The sequence below is a fragment of the Sturnira hondurensis genome, unplaced genomic scaffold (assembly GCF_014824575.4).
Source record: "Sturnira hondurensis isolate 20B ecotype Veracruz unplaced genomic scaffold, ASM1482457v3 Scaffold0015056, whole genome shotgun sequence".
Classification (NCBI taxonomy): domain Eukaryota; kingdom Metazoa; phylum Chordata; class Mammalia; order Chiroptera; family Phyllostomidae; genus Sturnira; species Sturnira hondurensis.
In genome coordinates this window covers 1504213-1528728 of record NW_028087687.1, presented here as the reverse complement: position 1 = coordinate 1528728, position 24516 = coordinate 1504213, and the positions used below count along the sequence as shown (strand labels likewise).

Here is a 24516-nt window from a genome sequence, read left to right as displayed (position 1 = left end):
GTGTAGCCCAAGACAACTCTTCTTCTTCCAGTGTGGCTCAAAGACGCCAAAAGGCTGGACACTTTCACCAGCTTTCCGAGGTCTCTGAGGCTACCAAGTACTTTTAAAGAACTCTAGGGAGGGTCGGTACCACAGTACTCACTGACGTCCATTCAGACACGTGGACTGGGGTAGAAAAAGCTTACTAGATGGCATCAGAGTTCTTTTTTGAGAAGCAAATGAAGAAATGGTTAAATGATTAAGAATTCAGGGGAAAAGGAATGGGTCTGAAAAGGAAATAGGGGAGAGAGAAAGGGCCGCACAACCTCTGGGGAGGCCCAGCCTCGAGGGGCCGCTGAGTCTAAGTGACTTGTAAAGATGAGGGTGGTCCAGTACCAGTTTTGAAAGCCCAGGAACTGTTTTTGATGCAATAGAAGCCCCTCCACGTCGCCTCCACTGCGTCAGCAGAAGCCAGTGACAAAGAGGTGGCTGATTGTGGCGGGGGGGGGGGGGGGGGGGGGGGGGGGGGGGGGGGNGCGGTGGGGCGGGGAATTAAAGGAGAAGGGCATGCCCTCCCCTGGAGAGATGTTTGGCAGAGAAAAGCAATAGGGAACGCCTCAGAGTGGAGAACAGGAAGTCCGCTTAAACAGGAAATAAATGTCCCAGGGAAGGAGCAGGACTTTGTGGGGGCACATGGATTTCTGCAGGACATGTGGCTGGGGTCGAAGCTTCCTCAGCTGGACCCTAAGAGCGCGGTGATGTCAGCTGCTCTCAGAGTTGCACAGGGCTGCTCTGCACAGACCTTTCATACCCGCGCCCTTGGGGCAGGTGGGGAAAAAAACCACACGTATTCTTGCTCTATGTGACTATGAGGAAGGACCTTTTAAATAATCATAGAGCCCACCTATGATTGGTGACGGGCCCTTGATCTATTTCCTATTGGTGGTCAGAATAATGTGGCTATTTAGGTTCCATTCATTACATTGGATATCCTACGTGCTGGATGTTTCCCTAGGAGTTAAGACCAGCCCTCTGCCCCTTCACATCAGGCACTGGAGACAGCACGGACCTGATTTCTGCTCGGAGGCAGGGCTTTGGACAGCCCAGACTTTGCTGAGAAATAACGCAGCCAGTAAGCAAAGGGCTGTGACCTCAAACGGCTTGCAGAGAGTCCGTTCTAAAAAATGCATGGGCTTTTCAAGGTTCAAAATATCTTCCTCGGATGTTGCCTTAGTAATTCGGTGTTTGTGGTCATTACACGTGGGAATGCAGATCACGGTCATTACAGATACAAACTGAAATGAAATTAGGCTTTATCTGCCATGGCTTGTCTGTGAAAACAATGAAGTGCTTTCTAGATGCAGTGCCTCGGTGGGCTCCGTCAAGGTGCCCGGGGACTCGGGAGTGGAGCCTGACCCAGTTCTCCATCCGGCTGAAGTGAGGAACCAGCCTGCTTAACTATTCAGTGTGGCAATGACCTCAGCAACCAGGGGGACCCAGAGAGCATTTCTACACTGACCCCAACAGCTTCAGCTGCTCCTGCTGCAGCCTCCTCCCGCCCCCAACCCCACTGCCCCCGCAAACTGTCTGCCACACAGTGAGCATTCGGGCAGAAAACAAGATACCTAGCCCCTTGGGGTTCAGAGTCCATGAGTGCCATTACCTGAACTTTCTCCCTTTTCTATTTTTCAGAGCAAGACAACCCTACTGGAAAGGCGGAATGCTAACATTTATGCCGACAGAGTCTTCTGTAAAGCAGGCAGTTATAATAATAGTAACGTCCATTAGTACCTATAATGCACTGGGTGCTAAAGGGGGAGCTATAACCCAAGATCAAAATATTGTATAGGGTGGCCAACTTCTTGACTACCTGCTCACCATATATACCCGTGATGTCAAATACTTCCCTCTACATATCTTTTCCTTATAAGTTTTTTAAAAGACTTAATTTATTTATTTTTAGAGGGAAGGGAAGGGAGGGAGAAAGAGAGGGAGGGAAATGTCAATGTGTGGTTACCTCTCATGCATCCCAGGCATGTGCCCTGACTAGGAATTGAACTGGCGACCCTTTGGTTTGCAGGCCTGTGCTCCATCCACTGAGCTACATCAGTCAGGGCTACATATCTTATTTAATCAACTTAACTCATATGGCAACACATAAACTAAATGTTATATCATTCCTATTTTACAGATGAGGAAACAGAGGCATGGAGAAGTTGTTCTGGCTTGAAGTCTGTCCCCTTGGGGCAGTATATGAACTTGGGCCTGGAAAAGGGAAAGTGCCAGGTGGCCAGGAAGCCAAGTTAAGACCAGGTGGCCAGAAGATGTCAAAATCACTGCTCCGCCAACACAGCTGATCAAGGTTTGGCCTCAATATGACCTTCCGTTCCGGAGGTGATGACAATGAGCAACTCCTGCATCTTGCCCCCCCCCCCCCCCCCCCTTGCCCCCCCCCCCCCCACAGGGCAGACAAGAAGATAGTTGCCAAGCAACCTGATAAAAGGAAGAAGTAACTGCATCCAGACATGGAAAATTCCACTCCCTGAACACTTCACAAGTCTGCCTTGGACAGCCAGCCCCCAGCCAGTTCAGAGGACTGTCCTTTCTCTGTGCTGCTTCTCTGTGCTCCAGCATAAGCTTAATGAAATCTGGAAATTTCTCTGGGGTTTCCTCTTGATTTCTATCTTGGCAGACCCAACAACCTCGATGCCAGTAACATCCTCAAAATTCCTATGTTGAAGCTCTAACACCCAGTGTGACTGTATTTGGATGTAGGGGTTATTAAGATGAAATAAAGGCGTAATCCGCTAAGACCGGTCCTCATAAGAGGAAGAGATGCTAGGAGTTTCTGTGCACAGAGGAAAGACCACGTGAAAAGCCAGAAAGAAGGCGGATATCTGCAAACCAAAGAAACAGCCTGTAGGAGAAACCAAACCTGGCAACACCTTGATCTTGAACTTTGAACTCCCAGAACTAAGAGAAAATAAGTTTCTGTTGTTTAAGCTCCTTAGTCTGTGGTATTTTGTTACGGCCAGCCCCCCTCCTGGCCAGGGGTAGGGGCTTACCACCCTCTGCCACCTTAAGGTGACCCACACACATACGGTGAAGCTGGCATTGAAACCCAAGTTCATGTACTGGCAAATTCCTGTCACCATGCCATGCTGCGCGTAGGAGCAGCAACAATGCTGAGTCTCCTGGCCAGGGGTAGGGGCGTACCACCCTCTGCGACTGGGGACCTCTGAGAGGACCTACAAACCTTCCTCGGCACTCGGTGTACCAACTGGGGACCTCTGCACAACCCCTCCCCCACAATGTTCCGTGCTTGCCAGCCAGACCAGGCTAATAACAGAAGTCAGGGAGACCTGGTCCCACTGTAGCCCCAGATGACTCAAGGCCAGGAACACACGGAACAGAAAAAAGTACCTTGGAATAGGGAATAAGTATTTCAAAGCCCGCCAGGTCTAGATGTAGTGCTTCAGGCTTGCCTTGAGACTGCTCAGAGGTATATGGGAGCCAGAACAGTAGGCATTAATGAGCCCTGATGGGGTCTGGGTGCCCTGTGCACACTGTCCACCAGGGGGCGCCACCAACTCCTCCCCCGCCCTAACTCCCAACACCTGGTTACCAGATCACACTGAAAGTAAGGAGTCCAGGGAGACAGAGGACATACAGCTGCAATCACCTGAGGTCTGCGCTCTGTCCATCACACTGCTGCTCGTAGTGTGTTCTTCGATGGCCTAGGGTTCAGGGACAACCTGAGGGAGGGGCCAAGGGGCAGCCCAGGGTGGGGCTGAGGCCTCTGGGCCTTCTCAGCCAGAGCCCTGCTCTTTCTCTACACAAAAAGCTTTCTGACCTTGACGAAAGGTCGGTGCCCATGACACTGAGAAATCCTGTGCGACGCCTGGTCCAAGGGGACTCTCGTTAATCTGCTCAGTAGGGTGAACGGTCATTTCGTTACGAACAATTTATATAAATCTAAAAATAAAAATCAGAATGTCAATTTATTAATTTATAGAAAGAAATGTGCATCTGGCAGATGCTAGGGCCGGCTAACAAGAGGACGTGTTTTCTGGGGGAAATCCACTCCCGTTTTTAATCACCAGCCCACTGCAGGCTGATAAGCAGAAGCGCAAGCCAAGGAGCCCACCTCCACATCTCGACAGCCAGGGTCCCTGGGGGTTCATCGCCAGTGTAACAGGGAGACAGGCCTCTGGTTGTGATTTAGTATGTAAACAGTCGCTTGTATTAGTCATTTCCTGCCTAGGAACCAGGCTGCTATTCAGAGGCCTATTTTTATCAATGGAAAAGCTCGGCGGAGGCGGGTTCAATCATGAGACGCAGCCCCACGTGGTCAGTGTCCCAGAACAAATGAAGTGTGTGTGCTGGTCAAACATAGCCTTGCAGGCACATCGCATTAAACGTGTCCACGAGATTGCCACCGTCGTGTTAGCAGTGACCACTTCTCGAGTGCTCATCTGTGCTGAGCATTTTACATCCAAAATTAAGTGCCTACACTTGGTGGGAAAAGCGTGAAGGCGGAGCTGACATTTACGGATCACTCCCCAGCTACCACAGGCTTTACGTGTTCCCACAGACCTATAAAGTATGGGCTGCGTTTGCTATTTCACACCGGAGAAACTGAAGTTCAGAGAACGTAGCCAAATCGCCCAAGGCCACACAGTGAGAAAGCAGCAGCTAGAGTTTGATCAGAGGTTTGACCCTCAGGGTAGATTATTATTATACTGACTTCAGTGAAGAGGAAGTCAGCTCAGTCCAGTTCAGCAAAGTGACCCAACGGAGACCAGATGGATCCCAAGCCTAGTCCTGGTCCCACTATTCTTTATTCTATGTCGATTCTCCTATAAACAGGAACACTCCACCCAAAGGTGGCTCTGGGGACCTCTGCTCACCCACCACTCCGAGTGCCTGGATCAGACTCCATGCTCTGTAACTTTACTGCCAAATAAAGAACCTGAGCTGGGGACAGACTGAGGTATGAATGAGAGTCCTGGGCCACCACTCCCTGTCTGTGCCCTTGGCAAGTTAAGTGTCACCTGTTTCTGCATCTTTGGAGAAATAACCCTGGCCTTGCAGGTGCTGTGAGGACTCCAGGGGGTGTGTGCTGGACCCCGGCAGGAAGCCTGGCACAGCCATTGTGACTAATGCAAAATGCACATAGCCTGTGGTCTAAAGCTAGAGCACTGGGTTTGAGTCCCAGACCCCCCACTTAATTCCCGAGTGACGCAGGGCAATCACTGACCTGCCCTGTGCCTCAGCTTTCTGCCTTGTACGATGGAGACAACAATAGTACTTATGTTCTAAGAAACATCGGGAGCTTGACCCAGCAATTCCACTGCTAGGATTATATCCTAAGCATCCTGAAACACCAATCCAAAAGAACCTATGCACCCCAATGTTCATAGCAGCACAATTTACAATAGCCAAGAGTTGGAAGCAACAGAGGTGCCCAGCAATAAATGAATGGATCCAAAAACTATGGTACGCTTACATAATGGAATTCTATGCAGCAGAAAGAAAGAAGGAGCTCCTACCCTTTGCAACGGCATGGATGGAACTGGAAAGCATTATGCTGAGTGAAATAAGCCAGGTGGCAAAAGACAAATACCACATGATATCACTGTTAACAGGAATCTAAACAACAAAACAAATAAGCAAGCAAAATACAATCAAAGACACTAAAATAGAGAACAGGTGGACAGTGACTGGAGGGGAGAGGGAAGGGAATTTCAGGGGAAAAGGGGAAGGATTTACAGGAACTAGTATAAAGGACACATGGACAAAAAGTAAGGGGGGTGGAAATGGGAGGGAGGGGGGAGCACTGGGAGGTGGGCTGGGATGGGAGTAAAAGACAGAAAACTGTACTTGAACAACAATTAAGTAAATAAATAAAAGAAACATCAGGAGTAACAAATGGTTTTGTACATCTAATGTGCTTAGAATGGTACAAGGTGAGTGTTCAGTGTGCTATTATTATGACTAGCTCTAAACTATCAACAAATCCTGATCTAGGGCCTCCAAGAAATATGAGTCACATAAAAATATCCATTTAGACTGTAATGGGGGGAGGGCTAGTCAGGTGTCATGTGCTTCCAAGGACGGGCACGTGAGACCTGAGGACCAGGCCTTCCAGAGGGCTAACCTCTGCCCAGGGCCCAACCCAGTCCGGACCGGGAGCCCCGCCTTCATGGCAGGCGGGGCCTGCACTTTGGCCTGCAGACTGGAGCCCACAGCCAGGGTCCTGGGACACCGGGGTCCCTGCCATGTCTGCAGTCTGGTTCCTCACTGACGTGCTGGGCACCCCGCTAGACCCAGACTCCCAACCTGGGGCTGAGCCCCCAAAGACAGCTCTGTGGTAATTTCCTCTCTAGGTCCCAGTGGGGTCTGGACAGCCCGCCGTCACGATGTCCCTCCGTCCCAGCCCTGACCCTGAGCTTCAGACCAGCAGAGTCCTGTGCTACAAAGACCTGCTCATCAGACGGTGCCCTCTAGACATGGGGAGACCACTGAGCCTTTGGAGAGTAGGCCCTGGACCATCCTGTACTCATCCAGGCAATAGGGACATGTGCAGAACTTGGTATTGTGTTGAACTGTCCAAAAATTCAAAGGCTTCCATTACAGACTATTTCTTATATAACATGAAATGGTGGTGCTGATGAAGGCTTGGGGTGGAGGAGGGCCTCATTACACCTGACACCTGTCATGTGTGACTAGGGCACCTGTCAACCCACCTGGTCAAATTCCCAGTCATGATCCTTCCCAGAGAGCCCCATCCAGATGCAGCCCAGCACCAAGGTTAGCTCTGAGTCACCCCAAAGCATCTCTAAGAAATGATGTGACAGTCACCACAGAAACTTCTCCTGGTGGGACAGCCAACACGCCACACAAAAGGGACCTTCTGCTGCTGGAGACACTCAAACGCCAACCAAAGCCGAATTTATGTCAACAAATCCCGGATTCTAGCCCACACTTTCAGAGCTTGAACAAGAGCCCATGGAAGCCCAGGCCAAACAGCGAGGCTGGCAGGACCCCCTTCTATTCCTGCAGAAGAGCAGCAGATGTCTCCACGGCTGGGAGACTGTTCTTACTCCCCGAACATGTAAATGGCATTTTAGTCCTCCCTACAGGAGCTGCAATAGACGGGGGGCAAGTTGTATGTCCACAAGGCAGATTTACAGCACAGGCCCTGTGTGTGCCGCTGCAGAGACGCGTTTCTTGCCGAGCGAGCATCGAGTAAGCCGTAACGAATACCCAAACTTGTGTGTAAAGTAGGCCATGCTGTTCTGCTGGGGGAGCAAGACAGCCCTATGAGCTGTAGGGGACATGCTGATGATTCAAAGACAGGAGCAGAAAGGGCCTGAAGTCAGGAGCCAGGCCCTGCCCTCTGGGCCGGGGTAGCAGGGAGCAGCCAGGGCGGGGACACTGGAGAGATGGGGAATTACACAGTCCAATCTCAACTAGTGACAGGTCTATTTGTAATATGGAATTGCAATGCTGGAATAAAGAAGGGTGTCATTCTTTTTTAAAAATATTTTTTTATTGATTACGCTATTATAGTTGCCCCATTTTTTCCCTCTTTACTCACCTCTGCCTGGTACCCCCATTCCCTCCAGCAATTGCCCCTTAGTTCATGTCCATGGGTTGTACATGTAAGTTCTTTGGCTTCTTCATATCCTATACTATTCTTAACCTTCCCCTGTCTATTTTGTGCCTACCATTTATGCTTCTTATTCCCTGTACCTTTCCCCCCATCTTCCTCCCTCCCCGTCCCAGTGGAAAACACTCCGTGCAATCTCCAGATCTATGGTTCTGTTCCTGTTTTGGTTAGAAAAAGAAGATAATCAAAACTATGAACCTTAAAATGGCAACAAGTTCACAACTCTCGACAACTGAATCTGAAACGCAGACTAAGCAAAGGAGCGCATCCTTCTCACCAGCAGCCCGGCACAAGCACACTCCACAGGCAGCGTCGGAGGCGACTCAGAACTCACTGATCCCCATTCCGGGAGGGGAGGATTCTACCACTGAACTACCAATGCCCTTGACCCCCATTCTGAACTGTGCCCCGCATGCGACTCCACTCAGAATGTGGCCACCTGGGTCCTGCATAAAGTCCTTTCCCTGAATGGCTCACGTACAAATACAGACAGTCCACATTATTTGTAGATTTCGTGTTTGCTAATTTAGCTGCTCATTGAAATTTACTTGTAACCCTAAAATGAACACTTGTGGTCACTTGCAAACATTTAAAGAGCAGCAAAAACTAGCGTTGCATGAGACATGGGTTCCTAGCAGAAGCTGAACAAGGTCACACGCTGCCTTCTTATTTCAGCTTTCCTGCTGCAGAGAAGTGTCCTCATGGTCACTGAGTGCCTTGTTTTTGCATTTTTGTGCTTTTTGTTGGTGACTTCGCCGTTTAAAATGTGCCACCCCCCACCCAAGCATAGTGCTGGGGTGCTGTCCAGTGTCACCAAGTTCGAGGAGGCTGGGATGTACTTCTTGGAGAAAATATGCGTGTCACACAAGCTTTGTTTAGGCGTGAGTTGTAGACTGTTGGCTGTGAGTTCAACGTGAATGAACCAACGATCTACATTGAATAAGGTGCCTTGAAACAGAAACGCGCATAAGACAAGGTTATGTGTTGAGGGGCTGAGAAAATGCTGTGACCGGAGGCTCAGGGGGTCCTAGGCCCCTGTCTCCTCGGGCGGCAATGGTCCAGTATCTGCTACCTCAGTGCTGGTGGGGCCTTCACAGCACTTTACAGAATATGGCTGGTACCGAGAAACGACCGCATCCGTCTGCCCTGCGTGCCAGGCGAGGGGCAGTGAAGGGGGACCAGGACCTTGGAACCCCAGGTTCTTGTCCTGGAGCTGCTACCAACTGGTGACTTCCGGGGTGTCACCTGGTTTATCTAGGCCTCATCTTCCTCATCTGACAAATGAGAGAGAAGGGGGGTTGGGGAGGGAGAGGGTTTGGGCTAAAGTTCTCCTGGGACCTCCCCACCTGCACAACACCTCTCAGATGTTTCACCCCATCGGTGCCCATCGGTCACTCACGTGGCTCCAGCCCCACTGGCCTCCAGGCTGACCTCTCCTCCCCCAGGCGCGTGCTTACCTTGGGCTTTCCCCCTCATCTACCTGGCTCCTTCCCCCACCTCTTACCTGGTGTCACCTTCTCAGGTGACCTCCCCTGACTATTAAAAGCTGCACCCCTCCCCGCACTCTCTCCTCTTTCCCAATTTACTCTCCTCCATATTTTGCCCTCCCGTGTTCTGCTGTCTCTCCCTCTCCACACAGGAATTAAATTACCCGAGGGCAGGAAATGGCCCGAAGCATCCCGCCCCCTAAACAGAGCACCTGGCTGCTGTCAGGGGTGGAGTCTGGCAAAAGTTAGCTCTAATTAGCAGCATCATGGGGACTGACTGTATTTTTATTGTTGGTTTATAAGAAAGGTTTTACTGCACTATTCACCGAGAAATCTGCAACGTTTACAAAGTGTCTGAGATGAACTCAGTGAGCTTGCTAAGTGCGAAGCCGACAAAGACCCCAATCACAATCACCGCTGCTACCAACCCCACGAGGGCACTGACGATGTTCCAGTTCTCCACACCGACCCCCAGAGGTCTTGTTGCCCTCAATTGGGAAGAGGATTTAACCACCACACAGAGACCTACAGAACACAAAGCTCTGCGGACCCTGGAACCCAACCACCGAGTCTCACAAATGAGGGCCAACTCCCGAGAGCATCACCAGCGTGGCCGCTAACAAGATGAGGTCCACCTTGTGTGGAGTGGAGTGGAGTGGGTGCGCCAGGGCCTCAAGTGAGAGGGGGGCCACCTTTAAAGGGACCCCTAAGTAACCACCACTTGCTGAAATGGTCCGTGACCAGCTGGCACTTACTGTGAAGGCAAAGATGAAGTGAATATGAACAGATGCTCTTCTACGGCATTTATGGGAACTCAAGGAAAAAGAATTTCAAGTTGTTGTTTTAGACGATTTGCTTTAGATACACTGAATTCTTAAGGTAGGAGTGCATGCACAGAGAACTGAGATATTAAAAAGGAGGACAAGTTCAGCACTAGATCAGAATAAAGGCTGAAAACCTAATCCCTGAGATGACAAAGTACCTGAGGAATAGACACATCTCAGACCTCATCTGAAGAAGACACACCAGAGAGACTTCTTGTGTCTGGTCTTCTTCTCACAAGGAGGCACAAAGCAGGTGCTGCCGATGACACACTGATTTTAGAAATATGTCACCTGGCCTGTGTGGCTCATTTGGTTGGAGCATCACCCCGTAACCGGAAGGTTGTGGGTTCAGTTCCCGGTCAGGACACATGCCTAGGTTGGTTCGATCCCGGGTCCGAGAGTGTACAATCCCTGGTCTGGGCATGCACAGAAGGCAACCAACTCATGTTTCTCTCCCTTGCTTTCTCTCTGCAAGGTGCGGTTCTACTGGAGTGAGGCAGCTCTGGCCCACTTTACCTTCACGGCTGGTTTCAGTTCCAAGTAGGTAATGCACCTGTGTCTCAAGTATCCTTATGTTGTAACTTGCATGCGTGCGGACACAAAGAAAGATGAATAGAAGGAGCCTTAAGGAAGCCCACTAGCCTCAGAAACTAGAAATTATTCTAAGGGCAAGTATGACTGATAACCAGGGAGAGGAGGGACCCAGAGAGTGTTGGAAGGCAACAGAGTCCCAAAATTCCAAGAGAAGGGACTATGCAGACGGGATGGGCCCTGAGATGGCAATGGGACAGAAGGAAGCACACCGCTTGTGGAGGGAAGCCTGGGCAGAGGGAGGGCCCAGAGAGAAGCCTTGCATGAGGGGAACGTGCTTTGAAAGATCACAAGGAAGGAGACAAAACTTCATATTGTTCAGCCCCACAGCCAGCAGCCTATGGCCTCGGGGCTCAGCCACACAGCAGACTTCTGCAAAGGCCAGGGCTCCCAGCCAGGTGGGAGCCAGAAGGGTGCCCGCCATTGCCCGGGGCTCATTGCGGCCACCGTGGGACAACTCAACCCTGAGTGGGCCTGGCCTGGGTCTAGTGATCTGGGCCAGGGACTGTTGGCTCAGGCTCAAGAAGCAGCCTCGTTCTAAAACCCATCTCTCCTTTTCCCGGACTCCCATAGTTGATACTCAGCAGCTCATCTCTTACTGCGCTGCTATTCACTGAATTCATTCCAGCTCCTCAATTAGCCCCTGAGCCTTGTTTTCAAGCTGAATGTAAAGCTTTCAGTGTCCTCTTTGCTTGACCGATGAGGTCCATCAGGGAGAAGTGGCGTGCCCGGGTCTCCCAGCCTGTGAGTGGCAAGGAGGGTGAGCACGGGGTCTTCTGATGCTCAGCACGGCAGCCCTTCCACCACCCACTGCGGCCTCCCCCCGGAGCCCCTGGAGATCAGAGACCCCCGTGTATGTGCATTCTTCAACTCTCACAGTGCCTCGGTGAGTGCCGAGTACATCCACAGCACTTAACATCTGCTGGCTATTGTCTTTCTTCTAATAAGGAGATGCAGAATATCCACACAAAAATCACCAGAACTAATCAAAGCAACATGAGTCCTATGAATTATAAAATTATTATAAATTTGTATTACATAGTACATTACATTATAATTTATATGATGTTATGTGTTATATTGTAAAGTTACATCAATTTTCTCAGAGAAGAATGAAAAGGGTACCTTAAAGTACCTGGCTGTGGGGAAATGCCAACCAAAAGTTGTCCTTCCACATATGCTACCAAGAAAAAGGTGGGGTTTTGGAATCATAAGGAAAATTGGGAAGTGGTAATAATGAACTTTTTAAGGAAAAAGATACGAAGACAAGGCAACCCCCCACCAAGGGCTTTGTGTCATCAGCTGCTTATCCCTGGGGCAAAGCTCTAAAAACAGTACGATGAGTTCATTGTCCCCAGTGCACGTCCTGTTCCAACAAAGATGACTGCGCCAGAGTCACGAGGTTCATTCTCTCTTCAGGTTGTAATCCAGGCTGCAAAAGGCAGTCCCTGCGAACCTTCCCACCTGACAATGCAGGAGAGCCTCGCCCACCCCGTTTTCCCAGTTGTTTTGGGAAGAACCTTTGTCTCTCGAAGGAGAAGATGGCAGCACACAAATGCTCTTGAGCACATAAAAGAGGACACAAAATCCTACTAATTTTTATGCTTTCAGAATCTCTTCACTCATTGACAGTGTGTCTGGTGTGCTCTGTTCTGTCCAGACCCCACAGCGTACTCAGTGGGCAGGGGACTAGCTTTGGCTAGCGGGTCAGCACCCAGCCATGGTCACTCCGCACCGCCACACAGGTGTCTGCTGACTCCACCCCTCCCCCACAGGGGTCCCCAAAGAACTGTGCCCCCAGAGTTTGCAGTGGGCCACTGGAAAATCTCTCAGCTGCTTGTGACTTCTTCCCCCCATGTTAACTTTTTCATAATTCTTTGAAAGACAGATTTTTGGGAGAATGCTTTGTATTACCTTATGTATCAAGGTACCGTATGTACCCTTTGTGTTACCTTATGTATTAACAGTCTTTCTCTTGGACAAGAAGAGTGCTCTAATGCGGGTAAAGGCCGCGGGCCACTGGCTGCCATTTTGTAACTCTCCAAAAATCAAGGCAGACACTGGGGAGAGTGGCAATGGACAGTTTCCTGGAAAATGGGAGAACTTTAAAGTCAATATTTATATAGAACTTTGAAGTTTGGAGTGTTTTTTTAATGCTCGTATGAAGCCTGTGGTGACTAAAGACCAAATCTTTTCAACCAGGACCCTGGAGCCTGAGACCACCACCCTGGGCCTCAGCCACAGGCCCCAGGAAAGGAAGACGACTTGTGTTACTGAACGTCCCCTTTATCCACTCATCCCCCGACAGACAGGCTGTCTGTCCATCACATCCTTACTGCTCCTGCTTCCTGAACTGATCTCAAACTCTGCAGAGCTGCAAGCTAAACACTGCCTTCAGCCACTGCAGTAATACGCTAACTCTCATTCTTCAATGAGATGGCCATTTGGCCTGCCCTGTTGCTTTATTTTGCTCCCTTCTCCAGTATGACTGGTCTCATAGCCCCTTGTTGAATAAGTATCCGCTAAGTGAATGGCTGCTGAGTCCATTCCTGACAAGGGTGGAGAGCTGCTACTCTCGGTATCAGTTTAGGGACTGGAAAGACGGGGCCTGGCTACTCGACTGATTTCCTTACAAGCAGCAGAGCCAGGGATGGAGGAAGAACTCAGGCTCTGATCCTCGACGAGCTTTCAAATCGGAGTCCTCGCTGGAAGGGCTCAGCGGACGGCTCAGCACCGGAACTGTTCTGACAGTCCTGCAGATGGGACCACTGTTTCTCTACACATTTTATTAGCTACAAAGAAGTTAAGACCTGTTTGCCTTACAATCTCGATTTTGGTGCTGGTATTAAGGTCTCAGTCAATAGCCCCAAGGGAACAAGGCCGAATGTCTGTTGGCAATTTTCCAGTCAGTCTTGGCATGCCAGCTTCAGGATCCCCAGGTCTTGGCCAGCTGGCCCTTCCTGGAGGACCCAGCCCGGATAAGGGAATGCACCCCTGCTGCTTCTGCCCGAGGCTGCTCCGTTCAGGGGCTCCACACAGCCCAGAATTCTCCATGCACCCGCTGCTCTGGCCTTCTTAGGATGCCCGTCTCCCGCCACCNCTTCCCCCCCCCCCCCCCCCCCCCCCCCCACTGCCCATCACCTCACCTGTTTCCTACTGCCTTCCTCCGGGGAAGAGAGAAGCCTGCCTCCCCTTCATTAGCCTTTCCAGGCATCTGCCACCACAGGGCACAGCTGCCAACAGTTGGATAATAACAGGGAGTTTCGACAGCATCCTTCAAAGCTCGGGGCTCGCCTGGCTACTAATTCCTCGACTGCTCCATTCAGGCAAGTGTAGTGACCAGAAGTTAATAAGGGAAAAGAGGCCGTGGTGCTGCCAGGAACACAGCACTGTTTGGCTGTGTTGGCAAATACATGGAGGAAAACAGTTTTACAAACAGAAAACCTCTCCTCTGAGCAAGGAGACAAATGACCACCCAAGGCCAGCGAACAGTTCAGTGTCCGAGACACGGCGAGCGTCAGCTCTGCTCAGTGGGGGGCCGTGCTGGCCCAGCGCCCGGGGGCCTGGCTGCGGGTCCCGCCCTCCTGAGGCCAGCTGGGTGCCCGGGCAGGTCGCGTTGTTTCTCTGTGCTCCTGCCGCCTCCCGCAGGCTTGAATGAGATGGTCCTCATCCTCTCTCTGTGAATGTCAACCTGACAGCCGTACACAGGAGGACGAAACGCATTCTTCTAGGACTGGTGCGCACGTCACTGGCTCTGGGCCTTGGCCTCTTGATTCAGCTGTGCTAATCATCATGCTTTTTCATCCTCTAAAGACATTTTTGTTGAATGACTTCAGTGTGGGAATGACATCTGTCACAGACTGCATGTCCCAAAGATAGCCACTTTCCCTCAAGAGATGAAGTCCATGTCTCCAGAGTCGATCTGGGCTGTGCCTTTCCTGATCAACAGGGTGTGGCCAAAGCGATGTGTTGCCATTTCCGGGAACAGCCTTGTCTCACCTGGTGACTTCAGCTTCCTGCTTCTTGGAAGCCAGACGCCACACAAGAAGTCCACCTGCTTACCCAGAAACCACCACCGCAAGGAGCCCAAGCCACACAGAGAGGCCCTGAGAGAGGCTGAGGAGCCCTGAGGCCGGTGGGTGAGGAAGCCAGCTTGGGTGGGGATCCTCCAACCTCAGGAGCCCCCATGTGGGTCAGACAGGAACTGCACTCCTGAACCCTTCCCAAATCCCACAAAATTGTGAGCCAAATACAGGCTTGTCTGAAGCAATGGCTGCTTTCCGGTTACACAGTACATAGGATCGGATAACAGCAACAATGCCATCTGCAGTACTGGACAAATAAGGATGGGCCTTATATTAATAGATCTGTTCCTAAAAGCATTTGCTGAAAACGAGCACACATTTACACAAAACATTATTTTAAAATCTTCTGCCCTTACACTTACAGAAAGGGGGGAATTACTCATCTCTGTTGCAACACAAGTCCACTCATTGGCTGAGGCGTCATCTCCTTCTGGGAAAGCACACAAGGCTCCCCTCACCCCCCGCCAGGGCGATGCCCATTCCTGACGCGACAGCCCAGCATTTGTGCAGCACAAGGCACAGCCTGTGTGCTGTCTGCCCCTTGGAGGGGGACCAAATCTATTCCTCTTTGTGATAGGAATAATAATAATGGCTAATGCATAAAGAATGCTTATTCTGTGCCAGGGACAGTGTGAAGCACTTGACATATATCTTATGTTTGCAACTTATCAACTCCCTGGATGTTCAGAGCAGCCCTGTGAGGTAGACACTATTGTTATCCTCACCACAGATAAGGAAACTGGAGGCCTGGCCATCCGGTCCACCAGTCATCTGACTGCACAGGGAAACAGAGGCTCAGAGATGGAGTGTGGCCACACCACGGAGCCCTGGACCCCACCTAGTGTTTCCTTTATAGTAGAATCCCAGAATCAGAAACTGTGAGAGTGAAAAAAAGCCTCGGAAACCGGCCAGTCTAATTAATATTTTATAGATAAGAAAACTTGCCCAAAGTTGAGTAACCTATCCAGACAGGAAGTAGCAGAGCCTGGCTTTGAACCCATGCAGTTTGGGTCCAGAGTCCATGCTGTTAACCGTTACACCACACAGCCTGTCCTTTGGCATTAGGCATTCAATAAATGTTGTCGATGCTATTAACAAATCTACAACAGAAATCAGATCCAAACTTCTCATATGGACCAGGATTTCTGAAAGAAAAAATCCTGTTCCACATGAATAAAAATCAATTATAAGAACTACATGCAGACATAAAATCCCATATAAATGCTAAGTAATGATAATGAATTTGCTACACAGACCAGAAATAAATCTGAATGAGAAAAGATACTCCCCACTCCTTCCTGTTTATCTATTAGTACTAATCTAGTCAGTAGCCGCTAATATAATTACTTCATGAAAACTATGCTAATAGAAACCAAGGGAGGGCACACATACAGCTCACAGATGAATGTATTAGAATCTCATGTTTAGTCACCATTCATTTTCAAAACCATCCTCTACAAACCTACTACCTGACTGACCTGCACCATCTCCCTCCCCTTTCTCTCTGTCTGGGGCAGGTTAAACAAAAGCGTAAGGAGAAGAGCAAAACTTTCACAAAACACAGCATCTGGACAAAAATCCATGAGCAGCTGAGAACGGACGGCAAATGGCCGTGAAAGAACCAGAAGGTTGGTGTAGACGACTGTGTCTACGTCCTGGCAGAAGGTGCCTGGAAACGATGCCTCGTTTATCAGGTTTCAAACTTGTTGGCATCACTGCTGAACACGTAGTTTAGTAGACCGGCAGTACCAGGGTTCCCTGAGAGCTTAGTTGAAATGTGGTCCCTTGCCCTGACCCAGGACAACTGAACGTGTCCCCATGGACAGTCTGAAAGCCAGCGCGGAGCACTGGGCCACGGGAGCCTGGGTGGTGGTGCAACGAAGGGTAGGGTCTGTCCTCGGGCAGTGATGCTCCAGTTCCCTCACCAGCATCTCTGCTCCCTCCACCCAAATTCCCAGGCAGCCAACGAGGCCTTAAAGCTTAGGGAAGCAGTGACTGGAAGTGGGTGGGCATGACACTTTCTTGGGCTTTGGAGTGGAATGCATCTGAGTTCGAGTCCCAGTTCTACCAGTTACTAGCTGTGTGGAGAAAACAAATGAATTTGTGTGAGAAAACAAAGTATTTAATCTGTCCAAGCATCCCTTCCTCATCCATACATGGGGGAAATAAGCAAGATGCCTTGTGTTCGCAGGAAAATTGCATGTTAAGTACCTGCACTAGCCGCCTGTCTCCAGTCCTGGACGCCCTCCAGAGCAACTTACTCTCCCTTTCCTTCTCCAGATTCAATGCAAGACCGGGCTGAGCAATTTCATCACCCAATGCCCTGGATCCAAACTGCTGTGTTCTATTAGAACCTTAAAATCGCCCAGAAGCAGAAGTGACTTCTGAGACGATGACGCATTCACTTTACAGAGCAGGAAGTGGAATCCCAGAAAATGTAGTGCTTGGGATAATACAATCTTCCTTACCCAGTTCCTTTATTATAGATTTCAAAGACCAGTGTTTGAAATGAAGTTCTAAAAACCTCTCCCCACAGATACCCTGAAGCTGAGGTCAGTCAGCGGTGAGTGGACAGCAGTTGTGTGGGCAGAGGCCCAGCAGACCCACTTTTGCATGCCATCTCCACCACTAGCTGGGCACCCCCAGGAGTCATTTGCTCAAATTTTCTGGGACTCACTTGTGTCACCTGTAAGAGGCCCACTAGATCATCTCTGTGGTCACTTTCAACTATAAGTAATCCCATGATTCCAAATGAAATGTAGCTGTAGGCTATTTCTTTAAAGATGCAATTTTCAATATTGTCCACAAGGAGGCAGAACATCTCCTTTACAGAAGTCTTAGCAGAGAGACACAAAGGATGGAAAGAACTCTAAGAAACTAGTACATATTTTTCAAAGCATTAAGTTTTCTGCAATTAACTATAAGATTTTATTTCTGTGTTGGTAATTCTAATCAAGCGTTTGGCCAGCGATGCACCACATGCCATGAGAAATGGAAAGTGTTACAGAGCTAAATTTGAATTTTACAGTATTAAAGTAGGATGCGCCACAGGAGACAGACTGTGAAATAACAAGAATTTAGAAATGCAAGCTATCTGGTCACCCAAACAGGGCAAGGAGTTGCCTTTTTAATCAATGAAGCATGAGAAGCAATTGTTTACAAAAGGTTTAAATACACAAAAGTTTTTAAGACTTTCAAGTGGACAGGTAAAAGAAAAAGAAAAACAATGATGACAAAAACATTTAAGATGATGATAATAAAGTTCTGAATTTAAAAATGCATGGGGACAGGACACAATGTGGTAAACTGAATTAGATCCTGGAACACGAAGAAAGACATTTTTAAAAACTGGTAAAAATCAGAACAAGGTATTTAGCTTTGTCCCAATGTTTGTTTCTTAGCTTTGACAAATGTGCCAGGTAGTGTGGGACAAGGCATGAGGGGAAGCTGGGTGGCGGGTACGAGAGAACTCTGGCTATCTTTGCAATTTTTCTGTAAATCTAGAGTTGTTCCGCAATAAAATTTTTTAAAAGATTTCATTTATTTACTTATAGACAGAGGGGAGGGGAGGGAGAAAGAGAGAGAGAAACATCAATGTTTGGTTGCCTCTTGTGTGCCCCCACTGGGGACCTGGCCTGCAACCCAGGTATGTGCCCTGATTGGGAATTGAACCAGTGACCCTTTGGTTCGCAGGCTGGTGCTCAGTCCACTGAGCTACACCAGCCAGGGCTCCACAACAAAATTTTTAATCTAGAAAAATGTACAGAACACTAAGAGGAAAAGACAGACAAGAACAGACAGAAACACAGAGAGTTTCGTAAGAAGCGTCCTGTCTCGATGACAGTGTAAGTAGGGGAGATTTGAAACTAGGAGGTAGTAGCTCACATGCAATAAAACAGAGATAAAGAAATAAAAGTGGTAAAGCCTGGAGCAAAGTGGGCAGTGGACAAAGAGGTATATTCTAGGATATTACTGATGAAATTATGTGCTGCTGGAGCCTTTCTGAAATTGACTTTGTAATAAGCTGCACGCTGCAAACCGATAGCCTTTGACCTGGTAACATCCGCCTTAGCAACCTACACCAAAGCGATAATTTAAAAGGAAAAACGTCACCTACTTTTATGAAGTTGCAGATCTGCTCTATAGTACTGGGAATTGCTCCTGTGGCCGTGGGTGCCTAGATGAACTATGGTACTTTAAATTACATGGACTATTATAATGGAATTAAGAATGGCAAATCTGAGCATTGTAGAGAGCAGTATGTGAAATGACTTTCAAAGAGCTCATTATATGCAATGTAGTGTCCTAGACTGGGTCCTGGAAGAGAAGGATATTAGCAAAAAAAAAAGGGGAAATGTATATAAAGTTTATAGGTTAGTTAATGATACGGTATCAATATTATTAACTTCTTAGTTTTGAAAACTGTGCCATGAGTATGAAGATGTTATCAGAGAAAGCCAGGTGAAATATACACAGGAACTGCATATTTGCTACTCTTCCGCAGGTTGGGGGTTCGATTCCTGGTCAGGGCACATGACTAGACTTTGGGTTTGATCTCCCCGTTGGGATGGGAGTGGGAGGCAACTGAACGATATTTCTCTCTCAAATCAATAAACATATATTCTCAGGTGAGAATTAAAAAAATTAGGTAGGCTCAAAAAACATTTCAGAGTTACAAAAATTACTTTGTTTTTTGGCAGGTGGAGGGAAGGGGGGGGAGGAGAGAGAGAGAGTCCTTTTATGTTGACGTGGTGGTTTCGAGTTTTCACTGAGCTAAAGATGATCAAGACACCCAGACTCAGAGCAGCCAGTGAGGACCCCAAGTACCCACATCCTGACAGTCTAAAAATAGTTTTATGTTTTCAGCATGTAGATCTCATTTAGAAAATAAGGAAGACATTTTCTATAATAATCTTTTTAGTAATCACTCCTCAGGGACTATGTTTAGAATTTCACGGCTCATGAAATGAAATATTTTTCTTCTAAAAACAAGATACTTTCTGCTTATTGGGGAGTGGGGCACGCAGTTTCCTAATCCTTGGCAGACTGAAAAATGTAACTGTTTATCTAAAGAAAATGCTTCTACGACGGAGCTTGAAAGTTTGGAAAATCCCGGTCTTCTGGGCTTTTGATCCCTCTTCAGTGCCCTGGGCAACGTTAGCTGAGTGAGGAGTGACTAAGAGGGTAGATGGGGGCGGGGGGCGGGGGGTGGGGGGGGGAGGCTTCTCCGAAGCTGCTTCGTTAAAATCAGTTCTAAAGTCACTGACTTCTTCAACATTTGTTCAATAATAATATAAAATTGCATTTAGCACTGCTGGATGTTGAAACAGTTGTAATTCTGAAAGAACACCTTGGCTTTCCTCACAGGGCCTTGCTCAGCCCGACTCCTTGATGGGTGGCATGACCAGCAACCCGAGGAGAAATGCAGCGAGATACCTCGGCGTCCACAGAGGGACATCAACGTCACCAAGTGCCTGGTGATGCCACCTGAGTGGGTCTGCCAACCACCAGCAACTCGACTATCTCCAATCCAGCCCTGGACTTCCTACTAGTGTAAGAATTCTGAGACTGGTTGCACTTACGCTGCTGAGGGAGGGTCTGAGCACAGCCGCACCCACTGCGCGCCTGGAGTCTGGCGTTAATCTCTGCCTCATGGCGGACCCAAAAACTGGTCCACAGTCCACCGGTTCACTGGAAACAAGTTTTGCTCGCATGTTTGTCCTTTGGTTCCGATGACTAATGCTATGAAATCCCAACAGATAATATCTAAATTTCCCTTTATCTACAAACATTTGGAATTTGTTGAGGACACTGATCAAATTATCTGCTGGGGGTGCCTAACTAAAGCTACAAGTAAGACTTTTCTCAGGACCAGGGATTTTTAAACCGGTGTGCCGCAAGATTTTTAAAACATGCAATACCTCACTCTTTAGTCAGAGGCACTGACCTCTTCTTTGTTAGACTGTCAGATAGAAAAGAATGACAACAGCCAACACAACAGTAGCTGTCCAGTGTGAATGAGTCAACATTATACATATTTTTTTGTCAGATGGGCAAAAAATAATAATTTTTGGTGTGCCGCAGAATTCTAGTAATTAGTTTGTATGGGCCANAAAGAACACCTTGGCTTTCCTCACAGGGCCTTGCTCAGCCCGACTCCCTGATGGGTGGCATGACCAGCAACCCGAGGAGAAATGCAGCGAGATACCTCAGTGTCCACAGAGGGACATCAACGTCACCAAGTGCCTGGTGATGCCACCTGAGTGGGTCTGCCAACCACCAGCAACGCGACTATCTCCAATCCAGCCCCGGGCTTCCTACTAGTGTAGGAATTCTGAGACTGGTTGCACTTACGCTGCTGAGGGAGGGTCTGAGCACAGCCGCACCCACTGCGCGCATGGAGTCTGGCGTTAATCTCTGCCTCATGGCGGACCCAAAAACTGGTCCACAGTCCATCGGTTCACTGGAAACAAGTTTTGCTCGCATGTTTGTCCTTTGGTTCCGATGACTAATGCTATGAAATCCCAACAGATAATATCTAAATTTCCCTTTATCTACAAACATTTGGAATTTGTTGAGGACACTGATCAAATTATCTGCTGGGGGTGCCTAACTAAAGCTACAAGTAAGACTTTTCTCAGGACCAGGGATTTTTAAACCGGTGTGCCGCAAGATTTTTAAAACATGCAATACCTCACTCTTTAGTCAGAGGCACTGACCTCTTCTTTGTTAGACTGTCAGATAGAAAAGAATGACAACAGCCAACACAACAGTAGCTGTCCAGTGTGAATGAGTCAACATTATACATATTTTTTGTCAGATGGGCAAAAAATAATAATTTTTGGTGTGCCGCAGAATTCTAGTAATTAGTTTGTATGGGCCACAGGATGACAACGGTTGAAAAGTGCCTCTCTACACAGACTCCTGGGCACAGGCTCTGGGGTCAAAATGCCCAGATTCACATCCTGACTCCACTGCTTATCGGTTGTTGGGCTTTCTAGGCCTCAGTTTCCTCCTCTGCGATGTGGAGATGATGACACTTGGCCCACTACATTTTTATGAGGATGAGACTCCACAGAAATAAAGACTTTAGAATCACGCCTGGCAAAAGTTAGCACTCAATAAATATTCATTATCACAATGATTTTATAAGGAGGTACCAGAAAAACCATCACATTCCATAAGGAACTGGGGCACTTTACCTTGTGAATGGTGTAACTCATAACAAGTAGGGTTTGGAAACCCTTTTCCTTTTCCAATACACTCCGGTCCTCAACAGCGACAGTGACTTTCTACAGCATGGGGACCTTCAGACCTAGGGTGGTGGGTGGTTAGAAGCTGGCGTACTTCGCAGAAGTCCCTTCAAGATTCTGAGTTGCCCTTGCAGAGACTCATGTCATTCACACTCCAGTGCAAATATTTCCTGTGCCATTTCAAGAAAGCACTTGTTCACATAAGTCTTCTCATATCCTCTATGGAACAAAGTAGGATATACACGTATACAGTACCTGTACTTGTTGGTTTAGAACTAGGTACAACTTCGGTAACTTATGACAAAGCTGAACCCTCTTATCAACATGAACGAATTCACAACAGGTGGGGGAATAGACATGCTGGCCACAGAAAGGTGGCAGATAGGGTATGCAGTAAGCCATGCGACTGGAGGGAAAAAGAAAGCACCTACTTCAGCAGTACCTCAACCAGGCTTCCGTTTCTGGTCCCAATTCCATGTTCATTCCCTCTCCGCCCTCCCTTATCACTTTTACACAGATAAGACATCGCCGCCCCAGCCCTTAGGAACGAGAAAGATTCTGCAGCCCCTCACCCCTCCTCGCCTGCCCGTGCGGATGGCCCTTGTGAAACACCTGGTACCAAAGTACATCATGCGCATCCCACCTTCCTATTTTATTGCATCGCTTCCGTGCCATGAAGTTTATCTTTAAAGGCCAAGGCCTGTTCAGAACACCGCTGGTTCTTCCACGGCCTCCACGCAATCAGGCGGTGCTGGAACAAAGCCGAGCAGAGTAGGAGCAGCGGAGATTTCAACCTCGAGCCCCAGGTCTTACAGAACCGATGGCAATGCGGCCGTTTCTGGCAAAGGAGTCAAGTTCTGAACCCGCTAGTTGTAACTAACGCCAAGGGAACACACTTGCTGTTTTATTCACAGACACAGGTCTCTGAGATCCAGAGAAAGTACCTAGAACCAGTTTCATGATTTGCAAATAAAAATGAAACATGCAACAACCCCAAAATTCAGGGCCCCTGGTTCAAAAGAGCAGGAAAAAATGCTGTAAACGTTTTAAAACATGAAACTTCATTTTCTTCTGGTTATTTTATGTCATGTTCCGCAAGACACAGGGATCCTTGTAGGGTGGGTGCAGAGAATCGCGGGTGCCCGGGGCCCTGCCCACCCCACAGGCCATCGTCTTGTGGGCTCCCTCCTCCCACCAGTTGCTGGACCAATACACTGTGTCCTGGCCAGGGCTGGGGAAGTCGAGCCAGGAATCCCCCTTTCCCATGGACTCACTCACCCCCAACCCCCAACCCCCAACCCAATGCAGGCAGCTCTCCCACAAGTTTATTGCAACCCCTGTACCAGGACATGGCAGGTACCTAGACTGAGAGTAGGCAGGCTTTGCTCCCACTGAGCCACCCACTAAGCACCCCAGGTGCTGTCAGCCTGGGCTGGGCAGGCCACTTTGACCCTTCTCGAGATGTCATGGAGCCGGGTTCCCAACACCAACCTTCCCCATGCTCATACCTCAGCCCCTACAGGGGTGGAAGGCAACAGAGGTCACTGGGTGGGGACAGGGGTAGGAAGGTGACATTACTGTGCATAAGCTAAGGCTCTCCCCACTGGTGCATGCTCCAATGCCCCACTGGCCTTCACACAATAACACACAGACTCAAAGACAAAATTATTAAGAATTTCAAGACGGCAACTGCACTGCATTACACCCCAGGCCTCGGGCTCTGATCCTCAGCCCAGAGTCCTGGTCAACGGCATGACCCCATGCCCACAGCACTGGCCCTGCTGGAACGACACCAGAGGTCCGAAGGCAAAGGTTCATTCTCACTTTCCATTATAAAATGTGTCTGTGTTTATGACAGGGATGGCAAAGAGGTTTCACCTCGCCTGTGTGTGAGGCTGCCCTGGAGAAGGCAGGTGTAGGGGGTCTTGTTCCACCTGTTCAGCTCTGCAAGGCAGAACCTGGTTTACCCTGAAAGGCTTCTGAAGCCCACCCAGTCACACAATACTTTTAGCTTGATACACTGTGCAAAGAACTGAAGTACAAGATACAGGCAGAGTCAGTCACGACGGTTACAGAAATCCTCCCAAAGCTAACTTGGTCTAGGGATTTACTTTAAGTGTCGGGGAGATTAGAAAAGAAAGTGGATCGAGCGATAATTACTTAATAAGTGGCTCTGGGGTGACGGCTTGTAAAACTGGGCCACTATCCAAAGTCATTACTTTGATGCAAGACTATAATCGAGTTGCCGAAAGCACGTTTTTACAAACCTTGGCTTCTGGGTCACTGTTGATACTACAGGAATCGTCATCATCAGCATGTGGGGCATTTCTAGAAAAAAACAAAGAAACAAAACAGAAAACGGGACTTAGAATTCTACTGCACACTCTGGAGGCAAAAAAAACATACATTGGGGCTGGTCCTTCCAGCGCCCTACCTGAGTTTCAAAGATGCATAGCGCAGTGTTGCTCCTTCAAACTCTTTTAGACTGGGGTCTGGGTTAACTGTGGCTGCATGCAAATCCTGGGGTAAAACAGATGTCCGTCAGTGGAGAATGGGAGAGGATGATGACATGGCTTCAAATATCACAAGGGACGAGAGCCCTCCCAGCCTGCAGCGGAGGGC

At 48.7% G+C, this 24516-nt stretch overlaps 1 protein-coding gene across 14 annotated transcripts in view; it reads right to left on the bottom strand.

The window, feature by feature from the left end:
• Positions 1–24516, bottom strand: part of APBB2 (amyloid beta precursor protein binding family B member 2) — a 321139-nt gene that overhangs the window by 73447 nt on the left and 223176 nt on the right. For all 14 annotated transcript variants that reach the window (XM_037064275.1, XM_037064262.1, XM_037064265.1 and 11 more), the window contains 2 exons: positions 24329–24414; positions 24162–24222 (listed from right to left, as the gene is read on the bottom strand). In XM_037064275.1, the coding sequence (XP_036920170.1) occupies positions 24162–24222; positions 24329–24414 (147 nt within the window). The remainder of the gene's footprint in view (positions 1–24161; positions 24223–24328; positions 24415–24516) is intronic.